This window comes from Nycticebus coucang, chromosome 21, assembly GCF_027406575.1.
Source record: "Nycticebus coucang isolate mNycCou1 chromosome 21, mNycCou1.pri, whole genome shotgun sequence".
Taxonomy (NCBI): domain Eukaryota; kingdom Metazoa; phylum Chordata; class Mammalia; order Primates; family Lorisidae; genus Nycticebus; species Nycticebus coucang.
In genome coordinates this window covers 16,284,949-16,306,220 of record NC_069800.1, presented here as the reverse complement: position 1 = coordinate 16,306,220, position 21,272 = coordinate 16,284,949, and the positions used below count along the sequence as shown (strand labels likewise).

Genomic DNA, 21,272 nt, shown 5'->3' with positions numbered 1-21,272 from the left:
TCGCAACCCCTTTTTTTTTTTTTTTTTTTTTGTAGAGACAGAGTCTCACTGTACCACCCTCGGGTAGAGTGCCGTGGCATCACACGGCTCACAGCAACCTCCAGCTCTTGGGCTTACGCAATTCTCTTGCCTCAGCCTCCCGAGCAGCTGGGACTACAGGCGCCTGCCACAACGCCCAGCTATTCTTTTTTTTTGTTGTTGTTGCAGTTTGGCTGGGGCCGGGTTTGAACCCGCCACCCTCAGCATATGGGGCTGGTGCCCTACCCGCTGAGCCACAGGCGCCGCCCCTCGCAACCCCTTTTTAACAATGAAAATACATTGCCGCATTAGGAAGGTTGAGAACCACTACTCTATATGCATTTGAAACTCAGCTTGTTTACTTTCAGAAAGTTATTTTTATTTGGAGTGCCTTACATTTATAAATGTATAAACACCATGGCCCATGATGATAATCACCCTCTCATGTTCCCTCACAAAGGTCAAGTTTTGTTGACCTCACTTAGCAGAAGAACTCCAGGCTGGCTCTCTGCCTGTTCTGATCTGCACCTGGGCCCTTAACTGTGCTGGAGCAAACTTGCAGCACATAGACTGTGCTCACACAGATGCCCTGGACCTGTAAGGAGACCTGGCAGTGGTGATGCACTGGCCTGTCCGCTACTCTCCTGTTTTCCTGTGGGCCTGTTCTCTCTACTCAAACCGCCAGCATTTCCTCCTCCACTGACTCCCCAGCTATCGACCGACCGTACTGAAAATTTCCCTGAGAAAGTCTGAAGCGCTCAGAACTTCCAGGACTTTTTTTTTTTTGCAGTTTTTGGCTGGGGCTGGGTTTGAATTCACCACTAGTCCTTTGAGCCACAGGTGCTCAATTCCAGAACTTCCAGGAATTAGCCCACTCCACGTGGCAGCATTTGCCTAGGAAGCAGCTTTCCTTCCCCTCGCGTGGCAGGCCCCTGTGCTGGGCATGCCTCCCAGTCTTCGCCTTGCTTCTCCTTCTGTCCTGGTGTCTTCCATGCAGGGGATGCTTCCTGTGTTGGCTTCCCCTCTCCCCCAGCTCCTTCTCGGTTTCTTGCTTCACCTGATGGCACACTGTGCAGGAGGTGCCTGCACTCTCTCCTGAATCCACTCCTGTCAGCCACTGTCCCCACCCTTCACCACAGTTGCCCCCTGGGAGGGCTCTATGTCCCAGGCGCTTTGCTGAGTCAGTGCCTGTCCTCAACTCCAGGGTCCCTCAGTGGGACAGGACCTGGCTGCCCCTTCCCCCTCCTCAGAGCACCCTTCACATGGCTGAGGACTCCACACTCCGCGGCTTTCCATCCACTCCACTGGCTGCTCTTTCTTCCCCGACTGACTCACTTTTTTCATTTGCATTCAGTCCTTGCTAATCTTGTTCAGTTTTTTGGCTTTAAAGAGACTGAACATGCTGGTGACTCCTGCATTTCTCCTTCTAGGCTGGACTTTCACACCAGACCCATCTGCCTGGCCGCCTTCTAACATACCCCCACCTGGGCTAAGAGTCCCCTAAACTTAACACATGTAATGCTGAGCTCACCATCTTCCTTCCTGACCAGAACCGGGCCACCATGGGCTTCCCCGCCTCAGTGGGTGGCAATGCCAGTGGCTTGGACAAGAAACCTCTCAAATGAACCAACTATTATTAAATGCAGGATGGGATTCCTCCCTGCTTCCTTTCCCTTCTTCCTTTCCTTCTTTGTTTTCTTTCTTTTGATGGATGCGACTTTTTTTTTTTTTTTTTTGTAGAGACAGAGTCTCACTTTATGGCCCTCAGTAGAGTGCTGTGGCCTCACACAGCTCACAGCAACCTCCAACTCCTGGGCTTAAGCAATTCTCTTGCCTCAGCCTCCCGAGTAGCTGGGACTACAGGTGCCCGCCACAACGCCCGGCTATTTTTTGGTTGCAGTTTGGCTGGGGCCGGGTTTGAACCCGCCACCCTCGGTATATGGGGCCGGCGCCTTACGGACTGAGCCACAGGCGCTGCCCAATGGATGCGACTTTTTATTTTGAAATAATTTAGAATGACATAAAAGTTATATTAATAGTAAACTTAATTCAATTTCTCTTGACAATGTATTACAAAATGTGTCTATCAAAACCTGGAAGTTAGGCTCAGGGCCTGTAGCTCAGTGGTTAGGGCACGAGCCACATGCACTGGGGCTGGCGGGTTTGAACCCGGCCTGGGCCTGCTAAACAACAATGACAACAACAAAAAAATAGCTGGGCCTTGTGGCAGGTGCCTGTAGTCCTAACTACTTGGGAGGCTGAGGCAAGAGAATCTCTTAAGCCCAAGAGTTTGAGGTTGCTGTGAGCTGTGATGCCACAGCACTCTACTGAGTGCGACATAATGAGACTCTGCCTCACACACAAAAAAAAGAAAAGCCTGGAAAGTAACTTTGGCAACATACTGTTGATTGAACTGCAGACACTGTTCAAATTTGCCAGTTTTCCCGCTCATGGTCCAATCCAGAATCCACATTTACTCTAGTTGTCCATCCCTTGGTCCCCTTAGCCCAGCGGTTCTCAGCCTGTGGGTCACCTAATACCAGATATTTATATTATGATTCATAACAGTAGCAAAAATTACAGTTATGAAGTAGCAACAAAAGTAATTTTATAGTTGGGGCTCAACTACAACCTGAGGAACTGTATTAAAGGGTCGTGGCATTAGGAAGGTTGAGAACCACTGCCTTAGTCCCTTGCAGTATGTGATGATTCCTCCATCTTTCCTTGTTTTCCTTGATCTTACCATGGACCTTATGTGGAATGTCCTGGGTGTGTCTGCCTGGCCTTTCCTCATGACTGTGCATGGAAAGCTACACAAGTGACCTTGTGCCCTCAGTGCACATTGGCAGGGGGTGTGTGCTGTGGCTGTGTCTCTTGAGTAGCCAGGTTTGTCTTTGTCAGATAACAGCTTTCCTCTTTGTAACTGGTAAATGTTCTGCATGGAGGTGGTCTGAGACTATAAAGATGGTCTGTTACTCAGCGTGCTCTTATCTGTTAATTTTAGCAGCCGCCCAAAGCCTTTGGTGGCAATCGTTATTGCTGGGATACTTGCTTAATAAACTCATCTGTTAAAATGTGTTACTTTGGGGCAGCGCCTGTGGCTCAGTGAGCAGGGCGCTGGCCCCATATACCGAGGGTGGCTGGTTCAAACCCGGCCCCGGCCAAACTGCAACAACAACAAAAAATAGCCAGGCGTTGTGGCAGGTGCCTGTAGTCCCAGCTACTTGGGAGGCTGAGGCAGGAGAATCGCCTAAGCCCAGGAGTTGGAGGTTGCTGTAAGCTGTGTGACGCCATGGCACTCTACCGAGGGCGATAAAGTGAGACTCTGTCTCTACAAAAAAAAAAAAAATGTGTTACTTTGCTGCATGGGAGGTAAGGAAGATGGTTAAGGTACCTCTGTTACTTGACTGCAGGAACAAGAGGTCTCTACGTGGTCTTTTTTTTTTCTTTTTTTTGAGACAGAGTCTCACTTTGTCACCCTTGGTAGAGTGCCGTGGCATCAGAGCTCACAGGAATCTTCAGCTCTTGGGCTCAGGCAATTCTCCTGCCTCAGCTGCCTGAGTAGCTGGGACTACAGGCGCCCACCACAACGCCCGGCTATTTTTTGTTGCAGTTTGACCAGGACCAGGCCCAAACATTCCACCCTCGGTATATGGGGCTGGCGCCCTACCCACTGAGCCACAGGCACTGCCTTCTACATGGTCTTTTTTTTTCGCAGTTTTTTTTTGGCCAGGGCTGGGTTTGATCCCACCACCTCCGGTATATGGGGCCTTGCAAAATAAACTGGAAAGCCTTTCATATTTTTCTGTGGTCTAGACAAATTGAAATAACATTGGCACTTGTTAGTAAAACCCTTGGTTTGGACTCCTTAGTTATTATTGCTCTGGTCAGTTTCCCAGCACCCCTGGAGTCCTTTGGGGCAGTTAACTTTGCCCATAGTCTCCTTCCTATCTGGATTTTCAAATTTATTGGAAGATAATTTTACAGATTTTTTTTTTATTATTTAGAAAGATCTCTATACCTAAAGTCATAGATACAGTTAGTTGTATTTCCTCTCTTTTTTCCCCAGAGTTTTTTAGAATATTTTTCAGAAAACTAGCTCTTAATGTACCAAGGCTAGTTATTTTTTTGTTTGATACTTCATTGTTTTGCTTTAATCTTCACTCTTTTCATCTTTTTGTGGGTGTGTGGTTTATGTGATTTCTTTTCCTGTTTCCTTATTTTATTTAGTTTTAGTCTTACTTTCTTATAAATGCACTTAAAGAACAAACCTTGAGAGTTTGGCATGGCTTCTCCTTCCCACATCTGGTCTATCAGCAAATCCCTTGGACATGCGCACAGAGGCTGAGAACACGAGGCGGCTTTGCTGCTTCCACCCATCTCTCACCTGCAGGCTGGAGGCTGCCCCTGGTGACTCTCTTGCCCCAGGTTGGGTCTCTCTTCAGGCCAACCCCTGTGCAATAGCCTGAGGGAGCCACTTCCCCCAGATATATTTATCCTGGGGTAATGACATACTTTTAAATTGGGAGAACTTTTAAGGATAACTGTCTTCCGCACAGTAATTACAAGAATGTATTTGTGTATTTGTGAGTGTACACATTATGTGTGTTAAGGACAGAGAGAGAGCGGGAGACAGGGAGGCAGCATGCTGCCAGAGGACTGTGGCTCTTACCCTGGGGGTGGTGGGAGCTGATGGAGCCCACTTGGGTCATGGGCTCTCTCTGCTCAGGGGAGGGTCACTGCAGTCCACCCTTGCATCTCTCTTAGGCTGCTCCTGCTGGGTCAGAACCCTGGTATGAAGCCCCTCCAAGGTCACTCTGCTCCCAAAGTGAAGAGTTACTCTCTAGGCTGTTGCCCAAGCCCTGTCCAATTACAGCACATCAGAGGTTCCTCAGTGAGGTTACGTGACAGTGGTCATGTACTAAAGTAATAAAATGCATAAAAAACTTGCAGTAAAATGCCATCAACATGGAGATGCACGGAATTCGAATATAGACCCTCTCCTATTATCATAGTCACAGGGGAGATGACAGGCCAAGATTAGTTCTGTATCGTACTCAAATCCAAAGGCATTTGAGTGCCAGGAACCTGCCTGGCAAAGGTTATTGGAGACCCTGGGAGTAGACTGTGCAGCATGGGAATGGAAAGACGGAAAACAGCGCGATCAGGAGGGCTTTCCTCAATAGGAACAGCCATCTCAGCTTTATTGCACAGCTTTATATACAGTAGCCTGAAGGCATGATCATGTCATAATCATTAAATCGCATAACTTGATTAAAAATAGCCTAGGGGGCTCGGCGCCTGTGGTTCAAGCAGCTGAGGCACCAGCCACATACACCTGAGCTTGTGGGTTCGAATCCAGCCTGGGCTCGCAAAACAACAATGATGGCTGCAACCAAAAAATAGCTGGGCTTTGTGGTAGACTCCTGTAATCCCAGCTACTTGGGAGGCCGAGGCAGGAGAATCGCTTGACCCCAGGAGTTGGAGGCTACTGTGAGCTGTGATGCCATGGCACTGTACCCAGGGCGACAGCTTGAGGCTCTGTCTTAAGAAACAAACAAACAAACAAGCAAAAAACAGCGTAGGGGCAAAATAGCATCCTCAGCCGGCTGTTGTGGTCAAAGGGGCATGGCTCCAATCTAAGAGCCATGCCCCTTTGGTTCAAGAACCAGCCATAACAGGAAAACTCCTGAGGCCAGGTTTGTACTCGGTCCTTGACTTGAGTACATTTCCTCAAACTGGGTGGCCTTGCCTCCCAGGAGGTCGGCTCCCAACATTTGAGGCCAAAGGAATTAAAGTTTGAAAGCAAATCCCATGATCTCATGAGCTTAAAAGCGACCTCCCTTGTTTCTTATTCTGCTGCTCTAGGTGGAAAGGTGTCCATGAGCCAACGAATTGGGTGGGGTTCTTTCAACAGCCACGTCCAAGCCAAATCTGAGTTGCATCACACAGGTGTCCTTGTGTGTCCTGCGGGCCTCAAGTGCTGCAGTATCCCCACGCAGGCTCTCTGTGCTTCGTTAGAAGACCAGGAAGTCTCCCACTCCCCAGGCAGAAGGACATTAAGGACTCCAGCAGAGCTGTCTGAGTAAAGCCCGGGGTCAGAGAAGACCTTGCCTTGAAGTTCCATGTTATGTAAGAAGGGCTTACATAGGCATATACAATCCTAGTGTTTGTTTTTCTTTGAAGCACTCTACTTTTGTTTCTTTGGCTTGGAATTGAAGGTGGCTCCCGCAGTGACAGGTGCCTTCACTCTGCTGTCATTAGGCATTTTCCATCCTGGGCCATGGGGACTATAGTCCCCAAGTGCCTCTTGCCACAAAGTCCCTGAGATCCCTGTTGCCCAGAGGTGGTATCTTCCTTGAATAGAACTGCAGAGCCAAGCAGAATACCCTAATACGGGGAGCTTGGAGCCTGGGAAATGCCACAAGAATCCCAGGCTTGCCCTTGATGACTCCAAATGTGGGATGGAATTGGACAGCGGTTCTGCCTCGGGCCTGGCCCTCACACTCTGAGAAAGGCTGGAAGAGTGTGGAATGTAGCCATTTGCTGATAAGCAAATATTATCCTCAGCCAGTCACTTAGGGCATGTTCTCCTCATGTTTTCTTCTGTTGCATGTTTTTTTGTAGTTTTCTGTCCTGTCCCCTCAATTTGTCCCTATACTACTATGGATGGTAACAGTGACTAAGATTTCCTGCACACTTGCCATGCTGGGTTGCGTAACAACTCACATGCAGCCTTGGTGACATTGTCCTGTGATTGTCTCAGAGCAGACCAGTGCATGGAGAGGCAGCATGGCCTTTTGCATGTGGTGAAACTCAGCTGGGAAATGTCCAAAGGGGTGTGGACATCAGCCTTTGCAGGTAAGCAGGAAACCTTGCGGTAAGGCATTCTGGAGGCCCAGTCAGTTCTGCTGGACACCAGTGCATGGTTGGTTAGGCTCCCCTGGGAGTTTCTAGCCCCAGACGAGTTGTATGTATGTATTTGACACGTGCTTGTCCTACGGCTCTGGGTAGACAGAACCCTGAGACTTAATTTTTTTTTTTTTTGCAGTTTTTGGCCGGGGCTGAGTTTGAACCCACCTCGGGCATATGCGGCCGGCGCCCTACTCATTTTAGCCACAGGTGCCGCCCCTGAGACTTAATTTTTAAGAACAACTTGATTGTGTCACTGTAGGATCCCAGGTGTAGTTTTATAGACATGTTTTTGTCTTATTTTAAAAAATGTATTTATTTTTCCTGGCCAATATATTTTTTCTCAGAGGCTTTACCCTTTGATCTGGACTAGAAAACATGTCACCATTTTAAGGCCTCTTAAAACATGTCTTTGGATTTGTTTTCTGTGCACATTGAAATTCAGATAATGGTTCTGTTCTTCACTGAAGAAAAACAGGAAGAGAAAATAAATTTCTTGCTACTTGTAGTGATAAACAAGGTGAAGCATGTGCTGTGTATCCTGGCAACAGAAAGTTAAGGTTGGAAATAATTCCTTTCCTCCTGAGCCTGCCTTCAGCCTCCCTGAGGAGTGCAGAGGCTGAAATTTGCAACTAATTGTGGCCATAATTTTAGCATGCAATTAAACACATGATTTCCTTCCCAGCTGATGTCTTTTTAGCTAGTCTGACGAGGATAAAACAAAAGCTCTGTTGATTTGAGCGGCCACTTTAATCTGATAGGAGGCCATGGAAAGTCACCATTATTTGAGCACATTCAGCTGTCCAGTAGGGACTAAATTAATCTTGCCTATACAAATGGCCATCAGCTTGGGTGCTTCTAATATCATTACTAGTGCCTACTGTCTGTGGCCAAAGAGAGCCAACCGCCGGTGTGCACATTTTGCTAAATCCCTCTAAGGTCGAAGATCAATGGAGGGAGCAAGGGAGCATACCAAGCGGGGAGGAGTCCGGAGGTGGAAATTGTGGGCTTGTGGTGGTGGGAGCAGAGGCTCACAGAGGTCACTCAGGTTGTGGATGGACCTCAGCGCATGAGGGCAGCTGATGCCCTGCAGACCCCAAAGCAGAGTGACCCCTCCGTGTAGGTTCTGAACTGACCACAGCCCTGAAGTGGCCTTCCATAGCCCTGTTAACCCACATTCCTTCTCACCCTTTGGGTTACCAGACTTTTCTTTTCTTTTCTTTCTTTCTTTTTTTTTTTTTTTTGAGAGAGAGCCTCAAGCTGTTGCCCTGGGTAGAGTGCCATGGCATCACAGCTCACAATAGCCTCCAACTCCTGGGCTCAAGCGAGTCTCCTGCCTCTGCCTCCCAAGTAGCTGGGACTACAGGCACCCACCACAATGCGTGGATACTTTTTGGTTGCAGCCGTCATTGTTGTTTGGCAGGCCTGGCCTGGATTTGAACCTGCCAGCTCAGGTGTATATTGCTGGCGCCTTAGCTGCTTGAGCCAGCTGAGCCTACCAGACCTTTCTGATAGGTTGTGCAGCAGAATCTGTGCTATTGAATCTTGCATTTCCCTCCCTTCTCTCGGGGCTAGCCATCTTTTCTGAGGTGGAAGAGGGCTGGCTAGTCCTTTTCCCTGGGTTTCTGATTATATTGATCTGGGTGTGCTATTTATTTATGTATTTATTTATATTTGTACACATTTATGGGGTACACAAGAAACTTTACGTGTACTAATGGCAGGATAATATTTCCTTGTGTGTATGTATCACGTTTTCTTTATTCATCCACTGATGGACACATAAGGTGGTTCCATGTCTTTGCTACTGTGAACAGTGCTACAATAAGCTTGTAAGCTTGTATCTTTCGGATATGTAGACACCCAGCAGCTGGATTGCTGGGTCGGATGGTAATTCTGTTTTTAGTTTTTTTGAGAAATCGCCATTAGATTTTCCACAGAGGTTATGCTAATTTATTTTCCCACCAACAGTGTATGATGTCCCTTTTCTCTGCATTCTTACCAACATCTGTTATTATTTTTTTAACAATGGCCATTCAGACTGGTATAAGATAATATCATTGTGGTTCTAATTTGCATTTTTTCACATAACTATTAGTTATTTGTATATCTTTTAAGAAATTCTGTTCGTGTCCTTTGCTTACGTTTTATTTTTTTATTTTTGTATTTTTAAGAGACAGTGTCACTTTGTCACCCTTGGTAGAGTGCTGTTAGCGTCACAGCTCACAGCAATCTTCAGCTCTTGGGCTTAGGTGATTCTCTTGCCTCAGCCTCCCAAGTAGGTGGGACTATAGGCGCCCACCCCAACACTATTTTTTTTGTTGCTGCAGTTTGGCCAGGGCTGGGTTTGAACCCACCACCCTCGGTATATGGGGCTGGCGCCCTACTCACTGAGCCACAGGCACCGCCCTTTACCTACTTTTTAGTGGAATTATTCATGTTTTTCCTGTTGAGTTGTGAGAGTTCTTCATGTAGTTTGGATATTAGTCTCTTGTCAGATGAATAGTTTGCAAATATTTTCTTTTATTAAACAGGATATCTTGCTGGGCATGTTGGCTCACACCTGTAATCCTAGCTCTTTGGGAAGCTGACGTGGGAGGATTGCTTGAGGCCAGGAGTTTGAGACTGGCCTGAGTGATAGCGAGACCACCCATCTATATAAAAAAATAGAAAAATTTACTGGCTATGGTAGCATGTACTTGTAGTTTCAGCTACTCAGGAAGATGGACAGGAGGATCACTTCAGCCCAGGAGTTTGAGGTTGCAGTGAGCTATGATTACACCACTGTACTCTATCCCAGAACAGAGAAAGACCCTGTCTCAAACAAACAAAACAAACAAAAAACAGGCTGTCTCTTTACTCTGTTGATTATTTATTTTGATGTATAGAAGTTTTTAGTTTAAGTCCATTTGTCTAGTTTCGCTTCTGTTGGCTGTGCTATCAGAGCCTTAGTCATTAATTCTTTGCCTAGTGGGGGGTATCCAACCTGTGGCCTATGGGCCAAGTGCTGATTAGTTGAGGACTGTTTTGATTATCCGTGGTGTTGGATATTGGCTATCGTGAAAAGTACACATAGACCTTTTGTTTTTTTTTTTTTGCTCATCAACTATGTCTTGGTATTCTTTTTTTTTTTTTTTTTTTGTAGAGACAGAGTCTCACTTTATTGCCCTCGGTAGAGTGCCGTGGCGTCACACAGCTCACAGCAACCTCCAACTCCTGGGCTTAGGCAATTCTCCTGCCTCAGCCTCCCAAGTAGCTGGGACTACAGGCGCCCGCCACAACACCCGGCTATTTTTTTGTTGTTGTTGTTGCAGTTTGGCTGGGGCTGGGTTTGAAACCGCCACCCTCGGCATATGGGGCCGGGACCCTGCTCACTGAGCCACAGGCGCCGCCCTGTCTTGGTATTCAATGTATGGCCCAAGATAACTTTTATTCTTCCAGTGTACAGCAGAAAAGACATAAAGATTGGACACCCCTGCACCTAGACCAAGGTCTGGGAGAATTTTCCTTAGGTTTTCTTCTAGAACTTTTATACTTTTGGGTCTTACACTTAAGTCTTTAATCCATGCTGGGTTGATTTTTTTTTATTATTAAATCATAGCTGTGTACATTAATGTGATCATGGGGCACCATACACTGGCTTTATAGACCATTTGACACATTTTCATCATGCTGGTTAACATAGCCTTCCTGGCATTTTCTTAGTTATTGTGTTAAGACATTTATATTCTACATTTAGTAAGTTTCACATGTACCGTTGTAAGATGCACCATAGGTGTAATCCCACCAATCCCCCTCCCTCTGCCCATCCTCTCCCCGCCTCCCCTCCCTCTCCCCTTTCCCCATATTCTTAGGTTATTCTTTCATATGAAAGCCATAAATTAGTTTCATAGTAGGGCTGAGTACATTGGATACTTTTTCTTCCATTCTTGAGATACTTTACTAAGAAGAATATGTTCCAGCTCCATCCAAGTAAACATGAAAGAGGTAAAGTCTCCATCTTTCTTTAAGGCTGTATAATATTCCACGGTGTACATATACCACTATTTATTAATCCATTCGTGGATCGATGGGCACTTGGGCTTTTTCCATGACTTTAGCAATTATGAATTGGGCTGCAATAAACATTCTGGTACAGATATCTTTGTTATAATGTGATTTTTGTTTTCACAAAAAGGAATTATAGGATTGAATGGCAGATCTATTTTTAGATCTCCAAGTGTTCTGCAAATATCTTTCCAAAAGGAATGCATTAATTTGCATTCCCACCAGCAGCGTAGAAGTGTTACCTATTCTCCACATCCATGCCAACATCTCTGGTCTTGGGATTTTGTGATATGGGCTAATCTCATTGGAGTTAGATGATACCTCAAAGTAGTTTTGATTTGCATTTCTCTTATGATTAAGGATGATGAGCATTTTTTCATATGTCTGTAGGCTGTGCGCCTGTCTTCTTCAGAGAAGTTTCTCTTCAAGTCCCTTGCCCAGCCTGAGTTGTGATTGCTTGTTCTTTTCTTGCTTATACGTTTGAGTTCTCTGTGGATTCTGGTTATTAAACCCTTGTCGGAGACATAACCTGCAAATAACTTCTCCCATTCTGAGGGCTATCTGGACGCTTTACTTACTGTGTTCTTGGCTATGCAGAAGCTTTTTAGTTTGATCAGATTCCAGTAGTGTCTTTTTGAAGCTGCTTCAATTGCCCGGGGGGGTCCTCCTCATAAAATACTCACCCAGACTGATTTCTTCAAGAGTTTTCCTTGCACTCTGTTCTAGTATTTTTATAGTTTCATGTCTTAAGTTTAAATCTTTAATCCAGTGAGAATCTATCTTAGTTAATGGTGAAAGGTGTGGGTCCAGTTTCAGTCTTCTACAGGTTTCCAGCCAGTTCACCCAGCACCATTTGTTAAATAGGGAATCTTTTCCCCACTGAATGTTTTTAATTGGCTTGTCAAAGATCAAATAATGGTAATTAGCTGGGTTCATCTCTTGGTTCTCTATTCTGTTCCAGACATCTACTCTCTGTTTTTGTGCCTGTACCATGCTGTTTTGATCACTATTGATTTATAGTATAGTCTGAGGTCTGGTAGCGTGATTCCTCCTGCTTTGTTGTTATTTCTGAGTAATGTCTTGGCTATTTGAGGTTTTTTCTGATTCCATATAAAACAAAGTATTATTTTTTCAAGATCTTTAAAGTATGACAGTGGAGCTTTAATAGGGATTGCATTAAAATTGTATATTGCTTTGGGTAGTATGGACATTTTAACAATGTTGATTCTTCCCAGCCCTGAGCATGGTATATTTTTCCATTTGTTAACATCTTTAGCTATTTCTTTTCTTAGAATTTCATAGTTCTCTTTATAGACATCTTTCACATCCTTTGTTAGGTAAACTCCCAAATATTTCATCTTCTTTGGCACTACTGTGAATGGAATAGAGTCCTTAACTGTTTTTTCAGCTTGACTATTGTTGGTATATATAGAGGCTACCAATTTATGAATGTTGATTTTGTAATCTGAGATGCTGCTGTATTCCTTGATCACTTCTAGGAGTTTTGTAGTAGAATCCCTGGTGTTTTCCAGATATACAATCATATCATCTGTGAAGAGTGAAAATTTGATCTCTTCTGACCCTATATGGATACCCTCGATCGCCTTTTCTTCCCTAATTGCGGTGGTTAAAACTTCCATTACAATGTTAAAGAGCAGTGGAGACAATGGGCAGCCTTGTCTGGTTCCTGATCTGAGTGGAAATGATTTCAATTAAACTCCATTCAATACTATATTGGCTGTGGGTTTGCTGTAGATGGCCTCTATCAGTTTAAGAAATACCCCTTCTATATCAATTTTCTTAAGTGTTCTGATCATGAAGGGATTCTGGATATTATCAAAAGCTTTTTCTGCATCGATTGAGAGAATCATATGGTCTTTGTTTTTTAATTTGTTTATGTGCTGAGTTGTGTTTATAGATTTACGTATATTGAACCAGCCTTGAGACCCTGGGATAAAACCAACTTGGTCATGATGTACAATTTGTTTGATGAGTTGCCGGATTCTGTTTGTTAGGATCTTGTTGAGTATTTTTGCATCTATATTCATTAGTGATATTGGTCTATAATTTTCTTTTCTTGTTGGGTCTTTTCCTGGTTTGGTGATCAGGGCGATGTTTGCTTCATGTAACGTGTGGGATAGTCTTCCTTCTTTTTCTATATTTTGGAACAGGTTGAATAATATAGGTACTAGTTCCTCTTTAAAGGTTTGGTAGAATTCTGGCATGAAGCCATCTCGTCCCAGGCTTTTCTTTTTAGGGAGATTTTTGTATGGTTGATGCTATTTCAGAACTTGATATGGGCCTGTTCAACATTTCCACTTGATTCTGGCTAAGTGTTGGAAGGTGGCATGCTTCCACATATTCGTCAATTTCCTTCAGATTTTCATATTTCTGAGAATAAAGTTTCTTGTAATATTCATTAAGGATTTTTTGAATTTCTGAGGAGTCTGTTGTTATTTTGTCTTTGTCATTTCTGATTGATGAAATTAGAGATTTTACTCTTTTTTTTCTGGTTAGGTTAGCCAAAGGTTTATCTATTTTACTGACCTTTTCAGAAAAACCAACTTTTTGATTTATTGATCTGTTGTATAATTCTTTTTTTTCCAATTTCATTTAATTCTGCTCTAATTTTGGTTATTTCTTTTCTTCTACTGGGTTTGGGGTTGGAATGTTCTTCCTTTTCTAGTTGCTTGAGATGTCCCATTGAGTTGTTAACTTCCTCTCTTTCCGTTCTCTTGAGGAAGCCTTGCAGTGGTATAAATTTCCCTCTTAGGACTGCCTTTGTGGTATCCCAGAGGTTCTGATAATTCGTGTCTTCATTGTTGTTTTGTTCCAAAAATTTGGCAATTTCCTTCTTAATCTCATCTATGATCCAGCTATCATTCAGCATAAGGTTATTTAACGTCCATGTTTTTGTATGTATATGCAGATTCCTGTTGTTACTGAGTTCAACTTTTATTCCATGGTGGTTCAAGAAGATGCAAGGAATAATTTCTATTCCTTTAAATTTACAGAGGTTAGACTTGTGACCTATGATGTGATCAATTTTGGAGTATGTTCCGTGGGCTGATAAGAAGTATGTGTATTTAGTTTTGTTGGGATGAAATGTTCTATAGATGTCTGCTAAATCCAAATGTTGGATGATTAGGTTTAAATTTAAAATTTCTTTGCTCAGCTTCTTCTTGGAGGATCTATCCAACACTGCCAAAGGAGTGTTAAAATCTCCGACTATTATGGAGCTGGAGAAAATCAAGTTGCTCATGTCTGTTAGAGTTTCTCTTATAAATTGAGGCACATTCTGCTTGGGTGCATAAATATTAATAATTGAAATCTCATCATTTTGAGTATTACCCTTAACAAATATGAAGTGACCATTCTTATCCTTCCTTACTTTTTTTGGTTTAAAGCCTATTGTATCTGCAAATAGAATTGCAACACCTGTTTTTTTTCTGATTACCATTTGCCTGAAATATGGAGGACCATCCTTTCACCCTGTGTCTATATTAATCTTTTAAGGTGAGATGTGACTCTTGTATGCAGCAAATATCTGGCCTGATTTTTTGTATCCTGTCAACCAACCTGTGCCTCTTTAGAGGACAGTTTTAGCTGTTCACATTAATGGAGAATATAGATAAGTGTCGTTAAGTTTTGGGTATCGAGTTTTTCGAAAGTCCAGTGGACATTTCTAATCCTTTTGCCAGTGTGAAAGTTGGAGTTTGATCAAAAGTTTCTGAGTGAGTTTACTTTTGTGGTCGAGGATTGGGCTGGTCATTATGGAGGATAGGTCTGTGAATATCCTAAAGAGCTGGTTTGGCTATGGCAAATTTCTTCAACATGTGAATGTCATTAAAGTATTTAATTTCTCCACCGTAAATGAAACTCAGTTTAGCTGGATGCAGGATTGGGGTTGAAAGTTATTTTGTTTTAGGAGATAAAAAGTCGATGACCACCCTCTTCTGGCTTGAAAGGTTCAGCATACAGATCTGCAGTCATTCTAATATTCTTCTCTTTGTAGGTAATGGTTTTCTTACATCTGGCTTTTCAGAATTTTCTCCTTTATATTAACTTTAGTGAAGTTAATGAGGATGTGCCTGGGAGATGTCTTATTCGGGTTGAGTCGTGCTGGGGTTCTGAAACTGTTTGCTATCTGAATTTCAGAATCTCTTGGCATGTCTGGAAAATTCTCTTTCATAATTTCATGGAGAGGGGCCTCTGTGCCACTTCATCGCTTTCAGGGATTCCAATGAGGCAGATATTAGCCTTCTTTGAATTATCCCGGAGCTCTCTGAGAGAATGACCTGTTTTTGCTCTCCGTTTCTCTTCCTCTTTGAGAGTTTGGGAGTGTTAAAAAGCTTTGTCTTCAATATCAGAAATCTTTCTTCTGCTTGCTCCACTCTGTTACTGAGGGATTCTACTGTATTTTTCAGATCTTTGAGGACTGCAAATTCTTGCTTCAATGTGTGAAAATCTTTGGTGGTTTTGTCTTTAAATTCGTTGAATTCTTGAGATAACTTTTGAATTTCTCCTTGGATTTCTAATTCCAACTTTTGAATTGCTCCTTGAATTTATAATTCCACTTTTTCCTCCATTCTATTAATCTTGTTTGCAATCCAAATTCTGAATTCGATTTCTGACATCTTGGCTAATCTGTTTATGAATGGGATCTTCAGTTGCATCTGTCATATCTTTCCTTGGGGGGCTTGATCTACTCTGGTTATTCATGTTCCAGAGTTTTTCCGCTGATTCCACCTTATGATTATTTTACACCATTTGACTTTTCCCCTGGAGCTTTGCCAAGGACCCATACAGTGCTATGTCCTGAGAAACTGGGGACCTGTTTGGTGTTGTGGGGCTAAGTGGCTCTGTCTTGTTTTCAGCTGGTCTCTGTCCGACCATAGTGAAACAGTTACTCTGGGTTGAAGTCTCAGCTGTGGGGAAAAACCAGCAGTTAAGTCACCCCACCCCCACAGGCAACAATTGGAAAAGGAAAATAAAACCTTCCTACAACCACACACCCATGGCACCACTTGGATAGTCTTTGGGCGATTGGCTCAGTTCAAAAGGTCAAAATCAATTGTCTCAGTCCGCACCTGTCTCAGGTGGGAGAGTGTAAATGGTCTCTGGCAACTAGATCGCATGGGTCTGCTGACTACTCAAATATGACTTGCTCCAGTTTTCTGTTAGGTCAGGAGGATCCACCCAGCAAATAGATTAGTCTTGAAAGGTTGATGCACCTCTGTCACACTCAGTCACTGATAACCCCACAGGTCTGTGACCTAGTTGCCTCCAGTGAGCAGCAGATACTCCAGGGGTTTGCACCTGCCTGAATCACAAGGAAATCTATGTCTCCTCAGCCAGGCCTCTGCTCTCTGCCTCTGTCTGGCAGGGGGAGGTGAGGCCTGACAACCTCAGGACTTGATGGAGGTTGGGGGGTGTTCACTCAGTTCCAGCCCTGCCTCTGATTAATGTTACTGACCGAACAGAACAACTTTGCAGAATTTATTTCTGTCCCGGCTAAATTCCCCTGCAGAAGAAAAGCTGTTGTGAGTTCACAGAACCTGCGCCTCAGGCCCTGTCTTTTTTGCTGCAGGTTTGTATTCACAGCATGGTTAGCTGTCAGTTCTAGCCTCCTGCCCCCCTTTGTCTAGGCTGATGATCCCCTGAGGGCCAGGTGCGTCCTAGGCTCAGTAAAGCAGTCTTCTGGGTCAGCCCCACCTTGGTAGTCAGCCGGCACTGCTTGTGCATTTTCTAGTCCCCACACTCCACCAGGCTGGTACTGCCTGAGGCAAACCCTTTACTCACAGGGCCTTCATTTCCGTCCCAGATCTGTTTGGCTGATGGTTGCCACCTGAGATGATGCCCAGCCTCCTCTGGTTGCCCAGGGAGACAGGGGGTGTGACTCCAGAATATCCACAGGTGAGCCCTATTGTTGCCAAAAGCGACTGCTGCTCTGCGCCTCGGGGCACCACCCCTCTGGCGTGGTTCCCTTTCAGCCAACCATCCTGTCCTCACTCCCGTGCCGCAGAATCAGCACTGACCAGCTGCAGTCCAGGCCCTGTCCACACCCCTCTTGAAATCACCCAAGAATCTGGACTCCTGTGGGACAGGCCTCCAGACCTCAGAGTGAGAGTGGAGGGCAGTGCTAGGAGCTCAGAATTGCAGGTAGAGAATATATACAGATTTACAAAGTTTTATGCCTGGCTGGAGAGTGCCATGGCACCCTAATAGGGAAAGTAGGTCCAGTTTTTAGAGGGTCTGTCCCACCGGAGTATAATGGGAGGACTTTTGAACTCTGCTCATTTGTTTATGGGTACTCCAAGCTGTTCTCATGGGGGAGGGGACTCCGGTCCACTTGGGATTTTGTACCTTTTATTTGTATCCTTGGGGTCACAGCTGGCCTCAGCAGGGTTGATGTGTGTTCTTCAACCTTCTCTCTTGGGGCAGCTCTAATCCACCAGGTTACTTGCTAAATTTCTGTCCTTTAACTCTTCTTCTGGACGGGAGCCTCTGTGGAAAGCTGGCTTCAGTCAGCCATCTTGTCTCTTCCCCCCTAGGTTGATTTTTATATAGGGTGAGGGATGGGGTCTTCTGTGTGTAACTATACAATTTTCCCAGCACCATTTCTTGGAGAAGGGGGCCTTTCCTTGGTGTAAGTTGTTGTTGGCTTTGTTGAAGATCAGTTGTCTGTAGATGTGTAGATTTTTTTTTAATTAATTAATTAATTTTTGTTGTTGTTGCAGTTTTTGGCCAGGGCCAGGTTTGAACCTGCCACTTCCGGTGTATGGGGCCGGCACCCTAATACTTGAGCCACAGGTGGCACCCTGTAGATGTGTAGTTTTATTGCTGGGTTCTCTATTCTGTTCCATTGGTCTATGTATTTATTATTACCAGTAATAATGGTTTGCTTACTATAGCTTTGTAGTATAATTGGAACTCAAGGAATTATTTATGCTTCCTCTGAAGTCTTTATCTCTTATAACTGTTTGAATTGCCCTTTCAGATGGCAAGTTTGGTGCCTACATGCAAGTGCACATTCAGAACGATGGGCCTGTGACCATAGAACTGGAATCCCCAGCTCCTGGTGCTGCTACCTCTGACCCAAAGCAGGTAAGGCTGGAGTCAGGTGCTGTGGTCTGGCTCTGTGGGTGCATATAACGTTTTTTAAGTCCCAGAGCAGTCCTGACATTAAGAAAACCTCAGTCTGAGGCAGAAAAAAATACTTCATTATTGTAACCTCATTTTAATTTTAATACCTTCCTTCCTAAGAATTCGTGTTTTATTTACACTGTATCTCCTGAATACAGTGGCTGGCCAGGAGAATGCTTTTCCTCTTGGCTTCTCCTCCCTTTGGATTCCAGAGAAAATGTCCTTTTCAGAGCAAGGTTCTTCCACAGGGCTCCTGTTCCCTGGGCTGGGTGCCATGGCACCCACCCGCCCCTGGGTGGCAGCAGAGTGGCAGCCATTGCCTGGCCCGGTCACCATTTCAGAAGGTGAACCTACCTGGGGTAGGTTTTATCTCAGTTGTGGATAGATACCCCACCCAAGGTTCACTGTAAATTCTCATTTTTCTCATTCAAGATGCCTCAAATATTTGTAGGCATCTCTTTAAGCTTTCAGGAAAAAAAAACAAGTAATTAAAACAGAGAAAGGAAATGTGTGCTTGTCCTTTAAACTGTGTGGTCTCAGAGATGCTTAACAACATTTTTAAAAGCTTTAATGCACTGACTGGACGGGGACACCTGGGCCTGGCACACAGAGGAGCAAGAACTGAAGGGTCATTCCTGTTTGCCCTTCTTTCCTCTTCCTTGCTGGGATGCTGTGAAGTGGAATGATGCAATAAACTTGAAGCTATGTGATCTGTTCAAAGCCAGATTTTTTTTAAGGGATCACAACTTTTATTTTTTCGTTACAGATACTGTGTATTGATAGAGTAGGAGGGACACGTCTGATGCAGTAGGCTAGACGTCGAAAGTGGTAATTGAGGATACTGGAATTATTAACAACATTAAAAAAACCCACAAATGAAGAGGTCTCATGAATATGTAAGCTTTTTTTTTTTTTTGAAATAATTTGATACTTATGGAAAAGTTGGAAAAACAGTTTCTATATACTTTTTACCCAACTTCTGCTAATTTCTTTTCTTTTCTTACTTTCTTTCTTTCTTTTTTTTTTTTTTTTGAGACAGAATCTCATTTTGCTGTCCTGGGTAGAGTGATGTGGTGTCGTAGCTCACAACAACCTCAGATTCTTGGGCTCAAGCGATCCTTCGGCCTCAGTTTTTCATTTTTAGTAGAGACAGGGTCTCACTCTTGCTCAGGATGGTCTTGAACTTTTGAGCTGAAGCAATCCACCCACCTCGGCCTCCCAGAGTTCTAGGATTACAGATGTGAGCCACCACACTGGCCCATTTCCTCTAATTTCAGTATCTTAACCGTGGTATAGTGATCACAACATTGAAATTGATATTGATACAGTATTATACATTACAGACTTTATTTGAATTTCACTAGGTTTTTTTGTTGTTGTTCTAGGATAATGCAGGATCTTACATTGCATTTAATTGTCATTTCTCCTTAGTCTTCAGTCTGTGACAGTTCCGTGATGTTTCTTTGTCTTTCACGACCTTGACGCTTTTCAAGAGTATGAGTTTGCTATTTTGTAAAATTTCTTAGTTTGAGTTTTCTGTGATTACATTGTGGTATGCATTCTGACAAGAATGGTAAGTAGCACAGAAGTGATCTTGTGCCCTTCTTAGTATGTCGTATCAGGAGGTATGTGATATAGATTTGTCTTACTATAGGTGATGTCAACCTTATCATTTGGTTAAGGTCAAGTCTACCAGATTTCTCCACCTTACATGAAGTTCTTACTTCTCTCCAAGGAGAGGTTAATTCTGTCCTCTGGCTTGTTCACAGCAGATAGCGCTCTTTCTGCTTTGCAGAAGAAGCCAGGGGGTAGCATTAACCTTGCTTCTCTATCCCACTCTTCTCACCTCGGTAGCAGAGCAGCTGCCTTTTCTAGGGCTGAGGTCAGCTTCTCCCCCAGACCAGGACTGACTACATAATTTAAGAAGCCCAGTGCAAAATGGAAATGTGGGTCCCTTTGTTTAAAGTCTATTAAGGATTTCAAGATGGTGCCAACAGAGCATAAACTAAGGGTGGGTGGGTCTCTCAGAATATGGGGCCCTGGGTGACTGAGTGGCCAAATGTCTGCGAAGGCAGAAGGGCTGGGCTGGAGCCCCCTTCTCAGAAGCCTCCAGGAAGCCCCTGTCCTCTTGCCAAGTCAGTCTGCCTCGTCTTGCTCATCTGTATTAGTTCATTGGCTTTTCTGACTGAGGACTGCCTCCGTTTCCTCCCGTCCTGCTCCACCTCAGTGTGCTCTGATCTGTAAAGGCTCTCACTGTCAGCCCTGGTGACCTTACGCTGCTTTACTTTATGACTGTTTTCAAGTCCCTTTCCTTGACCACTCAGCAGCTCTTGCCACTGTTGCCCATTCACTCATGGAAACCAGCCGGGGCCTTGTTTTCCAGGATGCCATTCTCTGGGTTTTCCTCTTGCCTCTGGCTGTTCCCTCTGGTTTCATTTGATCATAATTCTGTAGTTTTGATTTACTGTTGTGCTTTAACTTTATTTGGCAAGAAATTTTAGTCTACCCTTTTTTTCATTCTAAATAGTTTTTCTAGAAATGGCAGAATAATACATTTCACCTTTAGGATATTCAATCTTCTTTCAACTAGCACCCCCTTCTTTCTTGTTTAGGTACAAAGATACAATAATCTCAAATAACTAGGGAGTCTGGAGATTCCATGTACAACATGAGGATTGTAGTTAGTAATAATGCATCGCACACTGGAAATTTTCTAAGAGAGTAGATTTTAGGTACTTTCATTCTCCTTCCCTCAAAAGAAAAAAACTATGTGAAATGATAATTGTGTAATTTACTGGACTGTAGTAATTGTCTCACTGTGTATATTTACATGAAAGCATCATTTGTATACCTTATATGTACAGTAAAATCCCAAATAACAGCACAAAACCTCCAAATAGGCATTTTTTCAATTTCCAACAAGCCATGTTAACTTACTGGGATAAAGAAGACTTTCAGTTGTTTCCAAATCTTTTAGAAGCTTTCTCTTCAGATTCATGAATTGTCCTGTGTCAATTTCAGTTGTGTGTGCCAGTTTCCTGATTCCAAAGCCTCAGGGCTGGCACATTGCAAGACCTTTGTCCTCCAGCTCCCCAGTAGGTGGCAGCCAGCAGGTGCAGAGGGGCCTGTGTAAGGTGTGGGCCTGCCTC

At 44.0% G+C, this 21,272-nt stretch overlaps 1 protein-coding gene across 1 annotated transcript in view; it reads left to right on the top strand.

Moving 5' to 3' along the window:
* Positions 1 to 21,272, top strand: part of DTD1 (D-aminoacyl-tRNA deacylase 1) — a 205,246-nt gene that overhangs the window by 22,541 nt on the left and 161,433 nt on the right. The window contains exon 4 of the mRNA XM_053574522.1: positions 17,978 to 18,084. Within this exon, the coding sequence (XP_053430497.1) occupies positions 17,978 to 18,084 (107 nt within the window). The remainder of the gene's footprint in view (positions 1 to 17,977; positions 18,085 to 21,272) is intronic.